The 23307-nt window shown below is 48.7% G+C and overlaps 1 protein-coding gene across 7 annotated transcripts in view; it reads left to right on the forward strand.

Moving 5' to 3' along the window:
• The first annotated feature begins 3928 nt into the window (after nucleotides 1-3928).
• Nucleotides 3929-23307, forward strand: part of LOC135268142 (polyglutamylase complex subunit TTLL1) — a 45469-nt gene continuing 26090 nt past the window's right edge. Inside the window, exons 1-6 of one of the 7 annotated variants that reach the window (XM_064368161.1) lie at nucleotides 6883-7191; nucleotides 11555-11659; nucleotides 15035-15119; nucleotides 18254-18454; nucleotides 18575-18691; nucleotides 22969-23177. In XM_064368161.1, the coding sequence (XP_064224231.1) occupies nucleotides 18579-18691; nucleotides 22969-23177 (322 nt within the window). In that variant the 5' untranslated portion in view covers nucleotides 6883-7191; nucleotides 11555-11659; nucleotides 15035-15119; nucleotides 18254-18454; nucleotides 18575-18578. Of the gene's footprint in view, nucleotides 3996-6882; nucleotides 7192-10665; nucleotides 11660-14891; nucleotides 15120-18253; nucleotides 18455-18574; nucleotides 18692-22968; nucleotides 23178-23307 lie in introns of those variants that run through there. The other 6 variants (XM_064368160.1, XM_064368164.1, XM_064368166.1 and 3 more) reach the window with 6 other exon arrangements.

The raw sequence follows: 23307 nt of genomic DNA on the forward strand, positions 1-23307 counted from the left end.
GACTCCAGATTAGTGTTGGCTCCACTAGATGGTTGCCAAAAGTAAATGATGATGGGCTGAAAGCACTCCGGGCCTGGGAGGCAGTTGTGTGGGAGATTGATCGTAGGAAATGATGTTAGCAAGGCTCCAATCATCACAAAGAAAGCAAGCCGCCACCCCTCCTGAGAGGCAGCACCATGAGTATTCAGGTGTCCTGGGTTCAAAGCCAGGCTCTGTCACTTACAAGTTGCACGAGTTTGCATGACTCTTTAAATTGGTGAAATTAAAAAGGTATAATAATTGTATAGAAAATTTGGGGTAGCGGCCGGGCGCGGTGGCTCACGCCTGTAATCCCAGCACTTTGGGAGGCCAAGGCGGGCAGATCATGAGGTCAAGAGATCAAGACCATCCCAGCCAACATGGTGAAACCCCGTCTCTACTAAGAATACAAAAAAAAAAATAAATGAGCCAGGCATGGTGGCACGTGACTGTGGTCCCAGCTACTCGGGAAGCTGAGGTGGAAGAATCGCTTGAACCCAGGAGGTGGAGGTTGCAATGAGCCGAGATTGCACCACTGCACTCTAGCCTGGAGACAGAGCAAGACTCCATCTCAAAAAAAAAAAAAAAAATTGGGGGTAACACAGGTCTATAATGAAAATAATAAATTTTTTTTTTTGAGTTGGAGTCTCGTTCTGTTGCCCAGGCTGATGCAGTGGCGTGATCTTAGCTTACTGCAACCTCCGCCTCCTGGGTTCAAGTGATTCTCCTGCCTCAGTCTTCCCAAGTAGCTGGGACTGCAAGCACGCAACACCACACCCGGCTAAGTTTTGCATTTTTAGTAGAGACAGAGTTTCAACGTATTGGCCAGGCTGGACTTGAACTCTTGACCTCAAGTGATCCACCCACCTTGGCCTCCCAAAGTGCTGGGATTACAGGTGTGAGCCACTGCGTCTGGTCAAAAATAATAAAATTCATTTGGAGAAAGAGGAAGGAATACATTTCACTTAATTGGGATTCAAAATTAGTACATTCCTTATTCACAAATGGTTTGCAAATGATCGTAGTTAAAAGCCGTTCTTACCTTTTGAGCTGCACAGTAACAGGGGGCAGGCTGGAATTGACCAGTAATCTGAGGACATTTTTGCTTTTGAGACAGGGTTTCACTCTGTCACCCAGACTGGGGTGCAGTGGCATGATCACGGCTCACTGCAGATTCAACCTTCCAACTCAAGCACTTCTCCCACCTCAATCTCCCGAGTGGCTGGTGCTGCAGGTGTGTGCCACCATGCCCATGTAATGTTTTACACTCCTGAATGTGGTTTGTTTTCCTTAATGTTTTTGGTCTGAACCAAAACTGTCTGAACTCACTCTGCGATGAGTCATTCTAATAGCTTCAGACTAAATACCAGAGAACCGGACTGCTCTCTAAGGAAACCCATTCAGCTAGGCGAGATTCCTTCTTACATCCTAGGGTAATTCCAGGGTTTTGTCCTGAAAACTCATTTCTTTTTTTTTTTTTTTTTTTTTTGAGACGGAGTCTTGCTTTGTTGCCCAGGCTACAGTACAGTGGCAAGATCTTGGCTCACAGTAACCTCTGCCTCCTGGGCTGAAAACTCACTTCTTCTTTTATTTATTTATGTATTTATGTATGTATGTATGTATGTATTTATTTATTTATTTATTTATAAAGACGGGGTTTCACCATGTTGGTCAGGCTGGTCTTGAAGTCCGGATCTTAGGTGATCCGCCAGCCTTGGCCTCCAAAGTGCTTGGATTACAGGCGTGAGCCACCATGCCCGGCCTTCTTTTTTTTTGGGGGGATGGAGTTTTGCTCTTGTCACCTAGGCTGTAGTGCAAAGGTGTGCAATCTCAGTTCACTGCAACCTCTGCCTCCTGGGTTCAAGTGATTCTCCTGCCTCAACCTCCCGAGTAGCTGGGATTACAGGCATGCACCACCAGGCCCAGCTAATTTGTGTATTTTTAGTAGAGACAGGGTTTCAGGCCAGGCGCGGTGGCTCACACCTGTAATCCTAGCACTTTGGGAGGCCGAGGTGGGTGGATCACCTGAGGTCAAGGGTTCAAGACCAGCCTGGCCATCATGGTGAAACCCCATCTTTAAAAAAAAAAAAGAGAGAGAGAGACAGGGTTTCACCATGTTGGCCAGGCTAGTCTTGAACTCCTGACCTCAGGTGATCCACCCTTCTTGGCCTCTCAAAGTTCTGGGATTACAGGCATGAGCCACCTCACCCAGCCTCAAAATCTCACTTCTTTTAGATGTTGTCTCTTTTGCTTGGTAGAGAGTATCTGTCCTCCTTTGTATTAGGATTTCCCTATTTATCTGTTCTCATTGCAAGGTCTAGGAATTGGTCACTGTTTTGTCTGTTGAGTATGCCTCTTCTGGCTTTCCAGCTATGCCACAGGTTTATTGCAGATGGTCACTTAGGCAGAAAACGAGATCTGGAAACGTATCTATTCTGGATTATGACTATTTCTGTAGTTTAAGCATTTTGGCCAGGTGTGGTGGTTCATGCCTATAATTTCAGCACTTTGGAAGACTGAGGCTGGTGGATCACTGAAGGTCAGGAGTTCAAGACCAGCCTGACCAACATGGTGAATCCCCGTCTCTACCAAAAATAAATAAATAAATAAATTAGCTGGGTGTGGTGGCTGGCACCTGTAATCCCAGCTACTTGGGAGGCTGAAGCAGGAGAATCACTTGAACCCAGGAGGTGGAGGTTGTAATGAACCAAGGTTGTGCCACACTGCACTCCAGCCTGGGTGACAGAGTGAGACTCCCTCTCAAAAAAATAGAAAAGAAAAAGGCTATTTCTGTAGCTTGAGTATCTTAACAAAAGAGAGTAATAACTTTTTTTTTTTTTTTTTTTTTTTTTTTTTGAGAGGGAGTCTCACTGTCACCAGGCTGGAGTGCAGTGGCGCTATCTCGGCTCACTGCAACCTCCGTCTCCCGGGTTCAAGCAACTCTCTGCCTCAGCCTCCGGAGTAGCTGGAATTACAGGCACCTGCCACCATGCCTGACTAATTTTTGTTTTTGTTTTTGAGATGGAGTCTTGCTCTGTCGCCAGGCTGGAGTGCAATGGAGTGATCCTGGCTCACTGCGACCTCCGCCTCCCGGGTTCAAGCGATTCTCCTGCCTCAGCTTCAGCCTACCGAATATCTGGGACTACAGGCCCGCGCCTCCACGCCCAGCTAATTTTTGTATTTTTTTTTTTTTGAGACGGAGTTTCGCTCTTGTTACCCAGGCTGGAGTGCAATGGCGCGATCTCGGCTCACTGCAACCTCCGCCTCCTGGGTTCAGGCAATTCTCCTGCGTTCAGGCAATTCTCCTGCTACAGCCTCCTGAGTAGCTGGGACTACAGACGCGGCCACCACGCCCAGCTAATTTTTTTGTATTTTTAGTAGAGACGGGGTTTCACCATGTTGGCCAGGATGGTCTCGATCTCTTGACCTCGTGATTCGCCCGCCTTGACCTCCCAAAGTGCTGGGATTACAGGCGTGAGCCACCGCGCCCGGCCTAATTTTTGTATTTTTAGTAGAGATGGCGTTTCACCATGTTGGCCAGGCGGTCTCGATCTCTTGACCTCGTGATCCGCCCACCTTGGCTTCCCAAAGTGCTGGGATTATAGGCGTGAGCCACCGGTGCGCCCTGACCAGGGTCTCCTTTCTGAGCTCCCAAAGTGGCGAGGGTGGGCGGCCTGGCATTTCCAAGGATCTAAGTCCTGGGCATAGCAGGCTCCCGGGATAGGAGCCCAGAGAAGCCCCAGGCAAGCCCGATTCCGGAAGTAGTTGTAGCGCCAGCGGTCGCGTCTTGGGTTGCCAGGGCGCCGCACCGGAAGTAGAGTGCGGCGCAGGGGCGGGGCAAGGCGGGCGGGTCCACCAGGTTGCTGGGTGCGTCCTGCTGCGAGCGCCGGAGAGAGGCTGGAGGCGGGGCGGGGCCTGCGTCTGAAGGCAACCCTGCAAGGCGCTCCTCCGAGCCTCTCAGCGCTCCAAGCCTACAGGTGAGGTCCTGTGGCCCAGGCCGCCCCGGGCACCGAGGGTGTCGTCGCGCGCGGGCGGGAGAGTGCGCGTGTGTCAGCGAGTGTGGGCGCCTATGTCTACGCGGCCGCGAAAATGCGGTTCAGATGCTGCTGGCTGGTTCCGCGTCGCCCAGGAATCCCGCGCTGACCACCGTGCCTTTCTCGCTGGGCTGAGTTCCTGTCGACTTACCTTGTGCCGTCCGATTATTGTAATTGCATCATTATGTGTATTATTTGTTGTCCCAGACTTTCATTGTTCCTACACGTTTCCCATTCATTTGCAATTTGTGTTGTTTCTGTTGGCATCTTCTGCAGGGCGCAGTGTACCTGTGGAGAGAACTCAGGTCAGGGCTGGAGACAAGAGCCTTGCGTCTTCCCTCTAGGTGACTGGACCAAGATATTTCCCCTCGCTGATTCCCCATCAGCTAAGAGGGCAGGGCAGGGTAGTCATCCCCTCCGTGTAGAAGTGGAGGCGTTATAGGGGATTAATTTTGAAAGTGAAACTATCTTATCATTGTTAGCCCTTTTGGCATTTACAGGGCGGGTTCTTTGTTCAGGAAAGATTTGATGAGCACATTATGGTGCCAGCTGGTGGCAGTAGAAAAAGATGGGCCCTGCTCAGCCCTCAAATTACAGACAATGGTAAGCAGTCACTGTGGAGCATGGTCACCCAGTTCGGGCATGGAGATGGACAGTGACAATACTGCTGTAAAAGAATGCACTGCTCATCGTGAAGTCATCATTTACATAGTTATTATTATTTTTTTTTTTTTAAAGAGAAAGAGAGAGAATAGGGAGGAGGAAGAAGGAAGAGAAAGAGAGAGAGAGAATGGGGAGGAGGAAAAAGGAAAAGAAAGAGGGAGAGAGAATTGGGAGTATTGCTTTCTTGCCCAGGCTAGAATGCAATTTAGTAATGGGTATTGAAAACCTCTTGTATACTGATAATTATACTTAATGATGTAGTCAGGAAGGAATAAGGGAAGAAGATAACAAACAAACAGCCAACCAATATTTCATTTAAACCTATGAAATGCTATGCGATTACTGAGGAGTGATTTACTTCCAATTATATAGTCACTTTTGGAATAGGTGTGAGGTGGTAATGTATGTTTTGTGTATTTGAAGTGGAGAGTTCTATAAATGTTTATTAAGTTTACTTGTTCCGGGTCTGAGTTCAAGTCCTGAATATCCTTGTTAATTTTCTATCTCGTTGATCTATAGAATCGTTAGCTATTCTTGTTACATTGATCCTTTTACCATTATGTAATGTCCTTCTTTGCCTCTTTTGATCTTTGTTGCTTTAAAGTCTACTTTATCAGAGGCGAGAATTGCATCTCCTACTTTTTGTTTATTTGTTTATTTGTACTCTCTGGTTGGTAAATCTTCCTCCTTCTCTTTGAGTCTTTGTGTATTGTTGCATGTAAGATGGGTCTGGATGCAGCATACCGATGGGTTTTGGCTTTTTATCCAATTGCAATATATATAAGTTTAATACTGGCGTTTGATGCTAGCTGGCTGTTTTGCCCATTAGTTGATGTAAATTTTTCATTGTATTAATGTTCTTTGCTTTTTGATATATTTTTGGAAAGGCTGATATTGGTTGTTCCTTTATATGTATAGTGCTTCTTTCAGAAGCTCTTGTAAAGCAGGCCTGGTGGTAGTGAACTCTCTAAGTACTTGTTTGTTTGCAAAAGATTTAATTTTTCCTTCGCTCATAAAGCTTAGTTTGGCTGGATAGGAAATTCTGGGTTGAAAGTTCTTTTCTTTAAGGATGTTAAATATTGGTCCCCACTCTTTTCTGGCTTGTAGGGTTTCTGCTGAGAGATCTGCTGTGAGTCTGATAGATTTCCCTTTGTGGGTAACCTGACCTTTCTCTCTGGCTGCCCTTAGTATTTTCTCCTTCATTTCAACCCTAATAAATCTGGCAATTATGTGCCTTGGGGTTGGTCTTCTTGAAGAATATCTTTGTGGTGTTCTCTGTATTACCTGGAGTTGAATATTACCTTGCCTTGCTAGGTTGGGAAAGTTTTCCTGAATGATATCCTGAAGAGTATTTTCCAACTTGGATTCATTCTCTTCATCATATTCAGGTACACCTATCAAACGTAGATTAGGTCTTTTCACATAGTCCCATATTTCCTGGAGACTTTGCTCATGCCTTTTTTTTTTTTTTTTTTTTTTTTTTGAGACGGAGTTTCGCTCTTGATACCCAGGCTGGAGCGCAATGGCGCGATCTCGGCTCACCGCAACCTCTGCCTCCTGGGTTCAGGCAATTCTCCTGCCTCAGCCTCCTGAGTAGCTGGGATTACAGGCACGCGCCACCGTGCCCAGCTAATTTTTTGTATTAGTAGAGACGGGGTTTCACCATGTTGACCAGGATGGTCTCGATCTCTTGACCTCGTGATCCACCCGCCTCGGCCTCCCAAAGTGCTGGGATTACAGGCTTGAGCCACCGCGCCCGGCCTTGCTCATGCCTTTTTATCCTTTTTTCTCCAATCTTGTTTTCTCGTTTCATTTCACTGAGCTGGTCCTCGACTTCTGATATCCTTTCTTCTGCTTGATCAATTCGACTGTTTAAACTTGTGCATGCTTCGCGAAGTTCTTGTGTTGTGCTTTTCAGCTCCATCAATTCACTTATATTCCTCTCTAAATTGTCCATTCTCGTTAGCATTTCATCAAACCTTTTTTTAAGGTTCTTAGTTTCTTTGCATTGGGTTAAAACAAGTTCTTTTAATTCACAGAAGTTTCTCATCACCCACATTTTGAAACCTGCTTCTGTTATTGGAACACACTCGTTCTCCATTAAGCCTTGTTCCGTTACTGATGAGGAATTGCGATCCCCTGTAGAGGGAGAGGCATTCTGATTTTGAGTATTCTCTGCCTTTTTAGGCTGCTTTCTTCCCTTGATTATATTTTTATCCATCTGTCGTCTTTGTAATTACCGACTTTCTAACTAGGTCTCTGAGCGGACGTCCAACTTTTGGATTCCCAGCGCCGAAATCTGAGCAGTCCACTGCGCCAGCCAAGACAGCGGTGTTAAGGTTGATGGTGCCTTTCTGCCCAGGAATCTCTGGACTCTGCACCAAGAACTGCCGCTTTAAGGCGTCAGCAAAACCGCCGCGCCGGCCACAAGAGTCGCTCTGGCGACCCGTGGAGCTCCTCCGCTGGGAATCTCCTGGTCCGTGAGCTACAAATATTCGTCTGAAAGTGTGGCGTCCTCTCGTTCTCTGCGCTTTCACTGGGAGCTACGTGCCCGAGCTGCTAGTGATCAGCCATCTTGGATCTCTCTCCTACATAGTTATTACTTTGTTTATTTTTAGACATAGTCTCACTGTGTTGCCCAGGCTGGAGTGCAGTGACATGATCTCCGCTCACTGCAAACTCCCCCTTCTGGATTCAAGCTATTCTCTTGCCTCAGCCTCCCCAGTAGCTAGGATTACAGGCGCCCAACACCACACCTGGATAATATTTGTGTTTTTAGTAGAGATAGGGTTTGGCCAGGCTGGTCTTGATCTCCTGGCCCTTGATCTGCCAGCCTCGGCCTCCCAAAGTGCTGGGATTACAAGTGTGAGCCACGCTGCCTGGCCATATTGTTGTGTGTGTGTGTGTGTGTGTGTGTGTGTGTGTGTGTGTGTGTTTGAGATGGAGTCTGGCTCTCTGGCTCTGTCACCCAGGCTGGAGTGTGCAGTGGCACGATCTTGGCTCACTGCAACCTTGCAACCTCTGCCTCCCAGGTTCAAGCAATCCTCCCACCTCAGCCTCCTGGATAGCTAGGATTATAGGTGTGCACCACCATGCTTGGCTAATTTTTTTCTTTGTTGTTTTTTTTTTTTTTTTTTTTTTTAAGATGGGGTTTCACCATAATGGCCAGGCTGGTCTTGAACTCCTGACCTCAGGTGATCCACCCACCTCGGCCTCCCAAAGTGCTAGGATTACAGGCGTGAGCCACCGTGCCCGGCTGTTAGTTTTTGTATTTTTAGTAGAGACAGGGTTTCACCCTCTTGGCCAGGCTGGTCTTGAACTCCTGACCTCAAGTGATCCACCCGCCTCAGCCTCCCAAAGTGCTAGGGTTATAGGTGTGAGCCACCACACCTGGCCTACTTTCTTTAAAGATGATTAATTTTTTTTCCTTTTTAAAGAAAACTTGCTAGAAAAGAATCCAGATACCCCAGAATCCTAGCCTAGTTGGGACTTCATTGAAAATGGCAGAATGTCTAGGATAGTGGGGATAAGGGCAGAGAGGATGCCTGTTTTCTGACGGCTGGACACAGAAGCGTGAAATGATTCTCATGAATACATTCTCTCTTGCTTGTGCCAGGCAAGCAAATTAGGTTTGGCTTTTGTCTGGGAGTTGGGAGTTATAATAACTGGGAAATGAAAGGCCTTGTGGCAAAGTGTGTGTCTGGGGTTGTAGGTCTGCCCCAGCAGGCAGATATTCCCAAACTGTGGAAATCAGCTCAGCTCCCAGCCTGATACTTCACACCCCTGGTAAAGCTGTGGAAATCTTTTGTTGTTATTGTTATTGTTTGAGACGGAGTTTTGCTCTTGTTACCCAGGCTGAAGTGCAATGGTGAGATCTCAGCTCACCTCAACCTCTGCCTCCCGGGTTCAAGCGATTCTCCTGCCTCAGTCTCCTGAGTAGCTGGGATTATAGCCATGCGTCACCATGCCCAGCTAATTTTGTATTTTTAGTAGAGACTGGGTTTCTCCCTTTTGGTCAGGCTGGTCTCAAACTGCTGACCTCAGGTGATCTACCCGCCTTGGCCTCCCAAAGTGCTGGGATTACAGGTGTGAGCCACTGCACCAGTCTGTTTATTTTTGTTCATTCATCAAATTTTTTTTTTTTTTAAGAGACGGGGTCTCGCCATGTTGCCCAGGCTGGAGTACAATGGCTATTCACAGGCGCGATCCCACTACTGATCAGCACAGGAGTTTTGACCTGCTCCGTTTCTGATCTGGGCCGGTTCACCCCTCCTTAGGCAACCTGGTGGTCCCCCGCTCCCGAGAAGTCACCATATTGATGCCGAACTTAGTGCGGACACCCAATCAGCATAGTGCACTACAGCCCAGAACTCCTGGGCTCAAGTGATCCTCCCACCTCAGCCTCCCGAGTAGCTGGGACCACAGGCATGCACCACTGCGCCACGTGCCACTGCGCCTGGCCATTCATCAAATATTGATTGAGCACTTGCTATTACTAGACACTGTTCTAGGTGCTGGGGACTCAGCACGAGTTAAAGCAGAACCACATTCCTGCTCTCAGACATGTCTGTGTAGAGACAGATAATCACTAAGGAAACAAATACCTGAACTAGACCGATTATTTGCAAACTTGAGCATGGGTAAGAATCAGCAGATAGGCCGAATGCAGAGGCTCACGCCTGTAATCCCAGCACTTTGGGAGGCCAAAGACAGGTGGATCACCTGAGGTCAGGACCTCGAGACCAGCCTGGCCAACATGGCAAAACCACATCACTACTAAAAATACAAAAATTAGCCATGGTACTTGGGTGTCACAATCATGGCAGAAGAGCAGAGGCACATTATACATGGCAGCAGGCAAGAAAGCTTGTGCAGGGGAACTCCCATTTATAAAACCATCAGGTCTCATGAGACTTATTCAGTACCATGAGAACAGGATGGGGGTGAAACCACTCCCATAATTCGTTTATCTCCACCTTGCCCTGCCCTTGACACGTGGGGATTATTACAGTTTAAGGTGAGTTTGGGATACAGTCAAACCATATCATCTGGCCAGGTGCAGTGGCTCATGCCTGTAATCCCAGCACTCTGTGAGGCCAAGGCAAGCGGATCACTTGAGGTCAGGAGTTCGAGACCACCCTAACATGGAAAAACCCCATCTCTACTTAAAATACAAAATTAGCTGAACATGGTGGTGCATGCCTGTAATCCCAGCTACTCGGGAGGCTGAGGCAGGGGGGTCACTTGAACCTGGAAGCTGGAGGTTGCAGTGAGCCAAGATCACGCCATTGCACTCCAACCTGGGCAGCAAGAGTGAAACTATGTCTAAAAAAAAAAAAAATCGTATCATCTGCCTTTTGGCATCACCTGAAGTGATAACAGACACAGTGGAGCAGTGGAGGAGAATACTCATAAACTACCCCACCCAGTGCCTATGCATGCTAGTGCTTAATAACTGTTAACTTTTGTTCTTGGTAATGATATAAATATGTCATTCCTTACTCTGTGCAGGCATGGCTGAGCTTCAGTGCCCAGCCAGGGCCCTGGCTAGAATTAGTACCATCTGACCACATGATGATAATAAGAGATTGGAAGCTTGTGGTTGAAACCTGGAAAAAGCAGGTGAGGTGAGGAGCCTGCAAAGAAAGAAAGAAAGAAAAAGATGTTGGCCGGGCACGGTGGCTCACACCTGTAATCTCAGCACTTTGGGAGGTTGAGGCTGGTGGATCACCTGAGGTTAGGAGTTCAAGAACAGCCTGGCCAACATCGAGAAACCACACCCTACTAAAAATACAAAATTAGCTGGGCATCATGGCAGGCGCCTGTAATCCCAGCTACTCGGGAGGCTGAGGCAGGAGAATCACTTGAACCCAGGAGGCGGAGGTTGCAGTGAGCCAAGATCGTACCATTGCACTCCAACCTGGGTAACAGAGGGAGACTCTGTCTCAAAAAAAAATGTGTTGAGTTTTTTCAGAAGATAAGAGCTCTGTTTCTATCTTCCTTGGCATCCCTTTCAACAAGAAACTTTATTGTGATTTCTGCATATGAGGCTAGCTACCTGGTATAAGAAAGGAAGTTATCAAGAGTGTGACATTTCCTCCTGTTTCTGCATGTGATCATAAGGAATTTGTGGTATAATTGGAGGCAGATGAATCCAAGAATAGGATTTAGTTTATTTTAATGCCATGATACTGTTAGGGAAAATGATTAGAGAGTATGAGACAAAGTAGCCATTTGGTAACCATTAGTAAGTAACTAATGTCAAGGAAATTATTGGAAGTGCTTTGAGAGTCTCAACTTGTTAAATCTCAATTGGCTCAATTGATCTGTCAAGATCCTTGTAGCTGACACATATCTTTCTTTCATTATTTTTTCTTGGTTAATAAAATCAAGAGTTTTGCTCAGGGGAGGTGATCATATCCCCAACTCAGGAATAAATCCTAATTAGCCTAAGCCAGTCTGATATGCTCATTCCCCTTGCCAGTGTCTTTTTTTTTTTTTTTGAGACGAAGTTTCACTCTTGTTGCCCAGGCTGGAGTGCAATGGCGTGATCTTGGCTCACTGCAACGTCTGCCTGCTGGGTTCAAGCAATTCTTCTGCCTCAGCCTCCCGAGTAGCTGGGATTATAGTTGTGTGCCACCATGCTCAGCTAATTTTGTATTTCTAGTAGAGATGGGGTTTCTCCATGTTGGTCAGGCTGGCCAACCAGTGTTTGTTTTAGGAATTGGTGGGTGATACAGTTTTGGTCGGTAAGAGAGATATATATGTGTTTTTATTTATTTATTTATTTATTTATTTATTTATTTATTTTTGATCCGGAATCTCACTCTGTCACTTAGGCTGGAGTGCAATGGTGTGGTCTCGGCCCACTGCAACCACCGCCTTCCAGGTTCAAGCAGTTCTCCTGCTTCAGCCTCCCAAGTAGCTGGAATTACAGGCACAAGGTACCACACCCGGCTAATTTTTATATTTTTAGTAGAGACAGGGTTTCACCATGTTGGCCTGGCTGGTCTCGAAATCCTGACCTTTTGATCCACCCACCTTGGCCTCCCAAAGTGCTGGGATTCCAGGCATGAGCCATTGTGCCTGGCTGATATATGTATATATATATTTTGAGACAGAGTTTTGCTCTTGTTGCCCAGGTTGGAGTGCAATGGTGGGATCTTGGCTCACCACCTCTGCCTCCCAGGCTCAACCAATTCTCCTGCCTCAGCCTCCTGAGTAGCTGGGATTGCAGACATGCATCACCATGCTTGGCTAATTTTTTGTATTTTTAGTAGAGATGGGGTTTCTCCATGTTGGTCAGGCTGGTCTTGAACTCCCAACCTCAAGTGATCCACCCAAGTTGGCCTCCCAAAGTGCTGGGATTGCAGGTGTGAGCCACTGTGCCCGACCTGATATGTATTTTTATTTTATTTATTTATTTATTTATTTATTTTTTTTGAGACAAAGTTTCGCTCTTGTTACCCAGGCTGGAGTGCAATGGCACGATCTTGGCTCACCGCAACCTCCGCCTTCTGGGTTCAAGCAATTCTCCTGCCTCACCCTCCCGAGTAGCTGGGACTACAGGCGTGCGCCACCATGCCCAGGTAATTTTTTTGTATTTTTAATAGAGACGGGGTTTCACCATGTTGACCAGTGTGGTCTCGATCTCTTGACCTCGTGATCCACCTGCCTCGACCTCCCAAAGTGCTGGGATTATAGGCGTGAGCCACCGCGCCCGGCCTGATATGTATTTTTAAAAAGGAGTATTGTTGGTCTTTATTTTTTATTATTTTTGAGACAGAGTCTTATCCTGTCGCCCTTGCTGGAGTGCATTGGCCCAATCTCTGCTCACTGCAAACTCCGCCTCCTGGGTTCAAGCAATTCTCTTGCCTCAGCCTCCAGAGTAGCTGGAATCACAGGTGTGTGCCACCACGCCTGGCTAATTTTTGCATTTCTAGTAGAGACAGGATTTCACCATGTTGCCCAGGTTGGTCTTGAACTCCTGACCTCATGTGATCCACCCACCTCGGCCTCCCAGATTGCTGGGATTATAGGTGAGAGCCACCACAGCCAGCCTGGCCTTTATTGTTTTTTCAAAAGATTTTCTCACATAAAAAGAAACCCTGTTCACCTGGACCAAAAAAAAAGGAAAAAAAAAATAAAAGAAAGAAAAAGAAACAGGCTTTTCCTCTCCTGGAAATGTAGCTATCTTGACTGGGCTTAACTGAGGACAGCGCCAATTTTCTGAGGATGGCAAAATGGAAACTGGGAAGAACTTGAGTTATTGATGATGGTATCAAGCCCAGAAATTACCAGCTCTGAAGCCTTGGTAGATACTATTAATGTGACATAATAAATTTTCTGTATTATTTTTTTTTAGAAAATGGAAGGGGGCCGGGTGCAGTGGCTCACAGCTGTAACCCCAGCACTTTGAGAGGCTGAGGCAGACAGATCACTTGAGGTCAGGAGTTTGAGACCAGCCTGGTCAGCATGGTGAAACCCCATCTCTACTAAAAATACAAAAACTAGCTGGGAGTGGTGGCAGGCACCAGCTACTTGGGTGGCTGAGGTAGGAGAATCGCTTGAACCCAGGAGGCAGAGGTTGCAGTGAGCCGAGAGGGCGCCATTGCACTTCAGCCTGGGTGACTGACAAAGCAAGACTCCATCTCCCAAAAAAAAAAGAAGGAAGGAAGAGTGTCGAGGAGCTACAAGGCAAAGCTCCTTCTGCTGCATGTACTTGTTTGAGACAAGTTAGGACTTCCCCATAACTTTGTGGGGGACACAGCTCAACCCGTAACACTTCTGTATGGGAGCGACTGTCCAAAGTAAAGAGTCAGGTTCAAGGGGCTTGTCTGGAGGGTTTGCCCACTCCCTCCCTTATGCACTGAATATTTACTGTGGGCCTTGCCCGTGCCTGGGCTTGTGCTAGGGATGTTCGGATCAGGCATAATGGACTGTGGGCTTTGATGCAGCCCAGAAAGAATCTGTGCAGCCAGTCGTGGTGGCTCACGCCTGTAATCCCAGCACTTTGGGAGGCCAAGGCAGGTGAATTACCTGAGGTCGGGAGTTTGAGACCAGCCTGGCCAAGATGGTGAAACTCCATCTCTACTAAAAATATAAAAGTTAGCAAGGCGTGGTGGCACGCCCTTGTAGTCCCAGCTACTCAGGAGGCTAAGGCAGGAGAATCGCTTGAACCTGGGAGGCGGAGGTTGCAGTGAGCTGAGATCATGCTGCTGTACTCTAGCCTGGGCAACAGAGTGAGACTCCGTCTAAAAAAAAAAAAAAAAAAAAAAAGACTTGCTTGAACCCAGGAGGCAAAGGTTGTAGTAAGCCAAAATGCGCCACTGCACTCCAGCCTGGGCAACAGAGTGAGACTGTCTCAATAAAAGGAAAAAAAAAAAAGTCATGCAAGATTGGGAACAGGTGACTCAGAGTCCTGCCCTCTTGTGTTTATAGAAGGAATCTACTTGGAGGCCAAGGCGGGTGGATCATCTGAGGTCAGGAGTTCAAGACCACCCTGACCAACATGGTGAAACCCCCGTCTTAAAAAAAAAAAAGAAGGAATCTACTTAAAGGGCTGAAATGCAAGGTAGGGAGTTCTGAGTGCCAACAAGGATGGCAGGAGGAGATAGAGGATCTGGGGAGGAGGACAGCTTAGCTCCAGCTAGGGCTGCGAATGGCTCTCTGGGGAGGGAGTGGCCGTTGAACTGTGCCTTGCATGACTGGTAGGAGTCGGAGAAGAGGCAGTGCAGAGGGGCCGTTCCAGGTGGGGCAGAGAGTGCACACAGGCTTGTAGGCGGGAGGAAAGCTTTGGGCAGATGTGGGAAGGGGCTGAGCTCAGCTGGAGCGAGGGGTGCTTGCCATGAAGAGTGGCATGGCAGCTTGACAAGGCCAGCTGGAGCCAGTAAGTAATTCAGTTCAGAAATTCTTACTGTAACAGGGAAGAGTAACAGGGGAAGACTCAAAAAGAGTGTCTCCTGTACAGGCACAGTGGCTCACACACCTGTAATCCCAGCACTTTGGGAGGCCAAGGCAGGTGGATCACGAGGTCAGGAGTTCAAGACCAACCTGCCAACATGGTGAAACCACATCTCTACTAAAAGTACAAAAATTAGCCGGGTGTGGTGGCATGCACCTGTAATCCCAGCTACTCAGGAGGCTGAGGCAGGAGAATTGCTGGAACCCAGGAGGCGGAGGATGCAGTGAGCCGAGATCGTGCCACTGCACTCCAGCCTGGGTGACAGAGTGAGACTCTGTCCCAAAAAAAGAAAAAAAGAAAAAGAGTGTCTCCTGCATGTGTGTGATGTACATTTCATCTGTTAACTTTGTCTTAGAGAAGAAGGAGGGGCCAGCGTGAGTGACATCAGTGACACTGAGGTGAACGTGGGCGTTGCCAGTGGTGCTCTGTCAGTGCCTATGGTAGGTACAGCCAGAAACGGCCCCTTAGTGACCATTGTCCACACGGTGGGAGAGAGGGCGCAGGGCCTGGGAGGACCCCTGATGCTCTGGCTAAAGCGCTTGCCTCACTTGCTTAGTGAAATGTGGATGCGGATGCTTGGCCCGTCTGCCTTTGTGGGTTTGGGGTCTCACACCTGGAAGCATTGAGGCCTGGGGAAGCACCATGTGAGAATCGCGCACAGCCCTCCTGGTGTCCCATCACTGCTCTTCCTTCTGTCACCTCCAGGTAGAAGTCAGTGGTTAGTGTGAGGTCACCCACTAAGATGCTTGCTTTAAGGACAACGTGTGAACCATGCAGTCTGGATGGCGGTGGTCGGGGGTCCCCAGGCCGCTAGCAGGATTCATCAGAGATTCAGAGCTGTGGAGGCTGAAATCACGTAGTGAAAATGAAAAGTTGCCTGAGCCATTGGCGTGGGCCCTGTGTCTGCAGGTGTGAGGGATGTAGGATCGGTTCATGCTCTGGGGTGCGGCTCCTATGTTTTTACCGTCATCTTGCTGTGACTGCCGAGGTTTCACGTGCACTGTGACTGATCACCGAACAGCAGTCATTTATATGGCACCTTGTAGCTTCCAGAGAGCAATTCCATTTATTGCTTGTTGACCCTGTGACTTGGGTGTTGTCATCATCCTGCTGAAGGCCAGGTTCACAGAGGGAAGTGATGGGCTGTGTGGAGAGAGGTGGCCCTTTAGCGTCACCCTGGCTTCGAATCAGGGCACTAGATCTCCCTTGAGTCTGTTTGTTTGTTTGAGACAGAGTTTTGCTCTCGTGGCTCAGCCCCACGAATAGTTGGGACTGCAGGCGTCTGCCACCATACCTGGCTAATTTTTGTATTTTTAGTAGAGATGAGGTTTTGCCATGTTGGTCAAGCTGGTTTCAAACTTCTGACCTCAGGTGATTAGCCTGCCTTGGCCTCCCAAAGTGCTGGGATTACAGGCATGAGCCACTGCACCCAGCTGAGTCTGGTTCTTACACAGGCTCTTAACCACTGAGCCTCAGCTTCCTCATTGGTGAAGCGGGGATGATGACGATGATAATAGTGAATGTCTCTTGAGTGGTTTTTTTTTTTTTTTCAGACAGATCTCACTCTGTCCCCCAGATTGGAGTGCAGTGGTGCCATCATGGCTTACAGCAGTTTAACCTCCCAGGTTCAAGTGATCCTCCTGCCTCAGCTTCCCGAGTAGCTGGGACTGTTGGTGCATGCCACCATGCCCAGCCAATTTTTGTACTTTTTTTTGTAGGGATAGGGTTTTGCCCTGTTACCCAGGCTGTTCTTAAACTCTTGGGCTCAAGTGATCCGCCTGCCTCAGCCTCTCCAAGTACTGGGATTCCAGGCATGAGCCACTGTGCCTGGCCGCTCTTGAGTGCTTTCTGTGTTCCAGGGGCTGTTTAGTGCTTTACGTGTGTTTACTCATTTAACCCTGACTGTGGCCCGTAAGCTGGATACTACTCTTCTTTTTTTTTTTCACGAGATGGAGTATTGCTTTGTCGCCCAGGCTGGAGTGCAATGGTGTGATCTCAGCTCACTGCAACCCCTGCCTTCTGGGTTCCAGCAATTTTCCTGCCTCAGTGTCCCGAGAGCCGGGATTATAGGCGTGCACCACCACGCCCAGCTAATTTTTTGTATTTTTAGTAGAAGCAGGGGTTTCATCATGTTGGCCAGGCTGGTCTCAAACTCCTGACCTCTTGATCCACCTGCCTCGGTCTTCCAAAGTGCTGGGATTACAGGTGTGAGCCACCACACTAGATACGACTCTTATCACTGTTTTACACAAGGAAATGGAGATTCAGAGAGGTTAAGTACCTTGCCCAAAGTCACACAGCCAGCGAGTGGTGGAGCTAAGCCTCAAACCTGAGCCGCAGAGCCCGTACTCTGTTACTGTCCCCCTGTCCTACCTCTGTGATGCTCCTGGCCTTACCAGCAGGGTATGGAAGGCACAGGCTGGCACTGTGTGGTGCTGTCACGGGAATGCCTTCTTCCTCCTTTCCCGAGGCCAGTTAGGTCCAGGTCCCTGTCTCCATATCCCATGCCTTTCTGCACCATCAAGTTGCCCCCAAAGTGGAGCCCTTGCCGGTCCCTGGAGGAGGTGCCTCCGTTCAGAAGAGGCCTTCAAGGCTCATAGGCCCCTTAGCTTTGAAGCCGGGTTTTGCCTGGAACGCTTCTTCAGGTGAAACTGTATGTGGAAGTGTAACGAGGCATACTGCCTTTATTGTTGTTTAAAATAACACTCTTTCTTTTGGTGTCATCCTGGGTGGGAGCTGGTGACTGGTGTGACTGTAAGATTATCTTTTTTATCACGGTGGTTCACGCCTGTAATCCCAGCACTTTGGGAGGCCGAGGCGGGCGGATCACGAGGTCAAGAGATCGAGACCATCCTGGCCAACATGGTGAAACCCCGTCTCTACTAAAAATACAAAAATTAGCTGGGCGTGGTGGCATGCGCCTATAATCCCAGCTACTCGGGAGGCTGAGGCAGGAGAATTGCTTCAACTCGGGAGGCGGAGGTTGCAGTGAGCCAAGATCGAGCCACTGCACTCCAGTCTGGCGCCTGGTGACGGAGTGAGACTCCAGTCTCACTTGAGATGGAGAGATGGAGTCTCACTGTCACCCAGGTTCGCGTACATGATCTTGGCTCACTGCAACTTCCACCTCCTGGGTTCAAGTGATTCTCCTGCCTCAGCCTCTGAGTAGCTGGAATTACAGGTGCCCACCACCACACCGGCTAATTTTTGTATTTTTAGTCACCGTGTTGGCCACACTGGTCTTGAACTCCTGACCTCAGGCAATCCACCCACTTTGGCCTCCCATAGTGCTGGGATTACATGTGTGAGCCACCACGCCCAGCCCAGATAAACACTTACAGTCACTCTGTAGTTCCAGAGGGTGACTTGAAGTAGGGAGACAGGCAGTGCCTGGAGGGATGTGGGTCAGGTATGCCGACCCCCATTCACCCATCGGAAGTTGGCTCGAGGCCTTCCCCAGCTGCCCTGCCTCTGGCTGTCAGAGCCCCATGTGCCCCTCCTTTGTGGCTCCTGGCACAATTGCAATTGAACACTCCCTGGTGATGACTTAATGGCTGCCTGTCTCTCCCACCAGACCAGGGTTTCTCAACCTTGGCACAGTTGACATTTGGGGCTGGATAATTGGTTGAGAGGGGTCACCTGTGCAAGTGGAATCCCTGGCCTGGACAAGCCTGATGCCAGAAGCATCCCCCAGTCGAGACAACCAGACTGTCTCTACCCATGCCAGGTGTCCGCTGGGAGATGGAATCGCCCCTGGCTGAGAACCACTGCTGGGGTAAGATCGAGTGTGGGGTGGGGGAACATAGGTCATTGTGTGTGCTGTTTAAAGGATTCCTTGGGTTAAAGGGAAGGGAGTCGTTGACGATTGTAGCTCTAATATGTTGATCTCTTCCAGGATTATGGCAGGAAAAGTAAAATGGGTCACTGATATCGAGAAGTCAGTGCTGATCAATAACTTTGAGAAGAGAGGATGGGTCCAAGTGACAGAAAACGAGGATTGGAATTTTTACTGGTAAGCATACAAAGCAGGGCTGGGTGGTTTCTCTGAGGCTTGTGTATCGGTTTTATTAGTTTCAGTGCCTCGCAGCGAGTGCGCCTCGGGACTGGCCTCAGAGCTAGTGTCTCCTGTCGTTGTGCCGTCTCCCAGCACGCATTTTTCCTTAGGACTCTCTGTGAGAGTATGTGTGATGGTGTGTTCCCACCTCGCTGTGTGCAGCCTGTGGTGTGAAGCCCAGGGTGTTTCAGCGCAGCTAAGTGTGAGTAACCCTGTGGGGAACTTGGGTGATAAACAAGAGCCTCAGTCCTCCCCTTCCAGTGAGCGTGTGTTACAGCTGGCCCGGAGGACAGGGAAGAAGGCTGTGGAAGAAGGCTTGGTGCATCTTTTTTTTCCAAGACAAAGTCTTGCTCTGTCACCCAGTCTGGAATGCAGTGGTGAGATCTCAGCTCACTTCAACCTCCGCCTCCTGGGTTCAAGCAATTCTCCTGCCTCAGCCTCCTGAGTACCTGGGATTACAGGCACACACCAACATACCCGGCTAATTTTTTGTATTTTTAGTAGAGACAGGGTGTCACCATGTTGGTCAGGCTGGTCTCGAACTCCTGACCTTGTGATCCACCCACCTTGGCCTCCCAAAGTGCTGGGATTACAGGCATGAGCCACTGTACCCAGCTACTTATTTATTTTTTTTAACACATGTATGTTTTCTAGAGACTGGGTCTCACTCTGTTGCCCAGGCTGGAGTGCCGTGGCGTGATCATACCTCCTGCAGCCTTGCCCTTCTGAGCCCAAGCCGTCCTCCCACTTCAGCCTCCTGAGTTTCTAGGACCACAGGCATGCGCCACCACACCCAGCTAACTTTTTAAATTATTTGTAGAGTAAGGGTTTCACCATGTTGTCCAGGCTGGTCTCCAACTCCTGGCTTCAAGCAATCCTCCTGCTTCAGCCTCTCAGAATGTTGGGATCACAGCTGTGAGCCACCGCACCTGTCCAGGTGCCTTCTTTTGCTTCCCTGTCCTATGCCAAGACGGTGCTAATCAGACTGGCTGACAGACAGCAATAGAAAAGTGAGTCAGGCCAGGCACGATGGCTCATGCCTGTAATCCCAGCACTTTGGGAGGCTGAGGCGGGTGAATCACCTGATGTCAGGAGTTCGAGACCAGCCTGGCCAACATGGTGAAACCCCATCTCTACTAAAAATGCAAAAATTAGCTGGGTATGGTGCTGCATGCCTGTAATCCCAGCTACTTGGGAGGCTTAGGCAGGAGAATTGCTTGAACCCGGGAGGTGGAGGTTGCAGTGAGCTGAGATCATGCCACTGCACTCCAGCCTGGGTAACAGAGTGAGGCTTCATCTCAAAAAAAAAAAAAAGAAAAGAAAAGTGAGTTAGACTGGCTGGACACAGTGGCTCAAGCCTGTAATCCCAGCACTTTGAGAGGCCAAGGCAGGTGGATCACCTGAAGTCAGGAGTTCGAGACTAGCCTGGCCAACATGGTGAAACCCCATCTCTACTAAAAATAGAAAAAGTAGCTGGGCATGGTGATGTGCCCCTGTAATCCCAGCTACTTGGGAGGCTGAGGCAGGAGAATTGCTTGAACCCAGGAGGCAGAAGTTGCAGTGAGCCACTGCACTCCAGCCTGGGTGACAGAGTGAGACTCTGCCTCAAAAAAAAAAAAAAAAGGAAAGTGAGTTAGACTGGGACAAGAAAAGCAGTGTTTTGGCTGGGCGCGGTGGCTCACTCCTGTAATCCCAACACTTTGGGAGGCTGAGGCAGGCAGATCACGAGGTCAGGCGAGATCAGCCTGGCCAACATAGTGAAACCCCGTCTCTACTAAAAATACAAAAAAATTAGCTGGGTGTGGTCACTCACACTTGTAATGCCAGCACTTTGTGAGGTTGAGGCAGGCGGATCACAAGGTCAGGAGTTCGAGCCCAGCCAGGCCAACGTGGGGAAACCCCGTCGCTACTAAAAATACACAAATTAGCTGGGTGTGGTTGCGCATGCGTGTAGTCCCAGCTACGCAGGAGGCTGACACAGGAGAATTGCTTGAACCCGGAAGGCGGAGGTTGCGGTAAACCAAGATCACACCATTGCATTCCAGTTTGGGCACAGAGCGAGACTCCGTCTCAAAAAAAAAAAAAAAACCAAAGTGCTGGATTACAGACATGAGCCTCCGTGCCTGGCCAGCTCTTTATTTTGAAAACTGATGAAAGAATCAAGCAATGATTCTGTTTTGTGTATGAACTGTTCTTAGGGCTTCTATATTGTTGATGAAGGGGAGCTTGTCTCTAGAAGTATTACTGCTGTTGCAAGCACAGTGGCTTACGCTTGTAATCTCAGCACTTTGGGATGCCTGGGTGGAGGAGAGGTTGAGTTGAGGAGTTTGAGACCAGCCTGGGCAACATGGCAAAACCCCATCTCTACAAAAAAAGTTACAAAAATTTAGCTAGACACAGTGGCGCCTTCTTGTAGTCCCAGTTACTTGGGAGGCTGAGGTAGGAGGATCACTTGAGCCTGGGAGGCAGAGGTTGCAGTGAGCCAAGATCAAGCCATGACACTCCGGCCTGGGTGACAGAGCGAGACCCTGTCTCAAAAATAAATAAATACATAAATACTACTTTTTTAGTTCTGATAATTGTATAAAATAGGATGTCACATAATAGAATATGGAGTCTTTTTTTTTTTTGAGACAGAGTTTCGTTCTTGTTACCCAGGCTGGAGTGCAATGGCGCGATCTCAGCTCACCGCAACCTCCGCCTCCTGGGTTCAGGCAATTCTCCTGCCTCAGCCTCCTGAGTAGCTGGGATTACAGGCACACGCCACCATGCCCAGCTAATTTTTTGTATTTTTAGTAGAGACGGAGTTTCACCATGTTGACCAGGATGGTCTCGATCTCTTGACCTCGTGATCCACCTGCCTCAGCCTCCCAAAGTGCTGGGATTACAGGCGTGAGCCACCGCGCCCGGCAGAACATGGAGTCTTGAACTGTTAGAGAATCTTACAGAAATGTTTTGGATGAAATAATATTATGTCTAGCAATTGGTTCAGAACATGCCAGTGCTGAGGGGGGATGGAGGTTGAGACTAAATGTGACTGGCCGCATGCCATTCACTGGCAAAGTGGGGTAATGGAGGTCCCTTAATGCTTTCTCTCTCCTTTATTCTCTTATTCCCTTTATTCTTGCTGTCCTGGAATCCACAGCAGCTCTTTGGGGGCTCTGGGCACCCTCTCTAGGGTGGTGCTATGGGGTGGGGATAGGCTGGGGGCACAGGGACTGCAGTGCAAGAGGCTGGGGCCACCTGCCATGTTTTGTGAGTCAGGCTCTGGGCGGGGGCCAGCCCTTCCTCCGTACCCCTTCCCTGCTTTGCGGTGGGTTGGTGAGGACAGGCATGTGGCAGGGAGACCGTGGCTTTCTCAGAGGCTTAGAAGGAATCCATTTTCCTTTTAGCTCTGTCGTCCCCTACTTGCCCCCTCAGCAGACGTCTGCAAGAATTTCAAGTACTGACTCAGGGCTCTTACATATAACCCCTGTGATTTTGATTTTGTTTTTAAAGGGTCCTTGGGCCGGGCATGGTGGCTCATGCCTGAAATCCCAGCACTTTGGGAGGCCAAGGTGAGCAAAACATCTGAGGTTGGGAGTTCGAGACCAGCCTGACCAACATGGAGAAACCCCGTCTGTACTAAAAATATAAAAAATTAGCCAGGTGTGGTGGCTTGTGCCTGTAATCCCAGCTACTCAGGAGGCTGAGGCAGGAGAATCACTTGAACCCAGGAGGCGGAGGTTGCCGTGAGCCAAGATCATGCCATTGTACTCCAGCCAGGGCAACAAGAGCATAACTCTGTCTCTAAATAAATAAATAAATAAAATTAAAAAGTAAAAAAATAAAGGGTCCTTGACTTTCCTGAATTTGGGTGCAGATATTGTTTAAATGAGTTTCCTAACTTCAGAGTCTGAAAAGGGTATATATTTTATTTGTTGACAGTGTTGTTATTAATCAGTGTTATCACTAATCAATAAACATTTATTGAGCTCCTGCTCCTGGCCAGAGAGGGAAATGGCTCTGGGCACAGAATCAGCACAGCTCCTGGCCCTCACACAGCTTGGGTCCCAGCCTGTCCTTGGGCACACGTTCTCTGCTGCTGTGGGCCGTGTAGCCCCTGGCTAAGGTGCCAGGGGATATGGGGTAGTGGGGAAGGGTGCTGAGGGTTCTGGATATTTGCGGGGATGGGAACAAGGACTTCTGCCACACAGACATCACTACCGAGCATCCGTCCTGTTCATCTCTTACAGGATGAGCGTGCAAACCATCCGAAATGTGTTCAGCGTCGAAGCTGGATATCGGCTCTCAGACGATCAAATAGTCAACCATTTTCCAAACCACTATGAGCTGACCCGGAAGGATCTGATGGTGAAAAACATCAAAAGATACAGGAAGGAGCTAGAGAAAGAAGGGAGTCCTCTGGCAGAAAAAGATGAAAATGGAAAATACCTCTATCTGGGTTTGTGCCTTTTCCCTGGCTCACGTTTTCAATTAACAGCTGAATGTTTTCTTCGGGGCTCGAGGCGCCGAGGTGGTGACTGCTGGCTTTGGCACATGAGCATGTCCACGCGGGTGTCATTTCAGGTGTC

The sequence above is a fragment of the Aotus nancymaae genome, unplaced genomic scaffold (genome assembly GCF_030222135.1).
Source record: "Aotus nancymaae isolate 86718 unplaced genomic scaffold, 86718_ANA_hifiasm-v0.15.2.pri h1tg000076l, whole genome shotgun sequence".
NCBI classification, from domain to species: Eukaryota; Metazoa; Chordata; class Mammalia; order Primates; family Aotidae; genus Aotus; species Aotus nancymaae.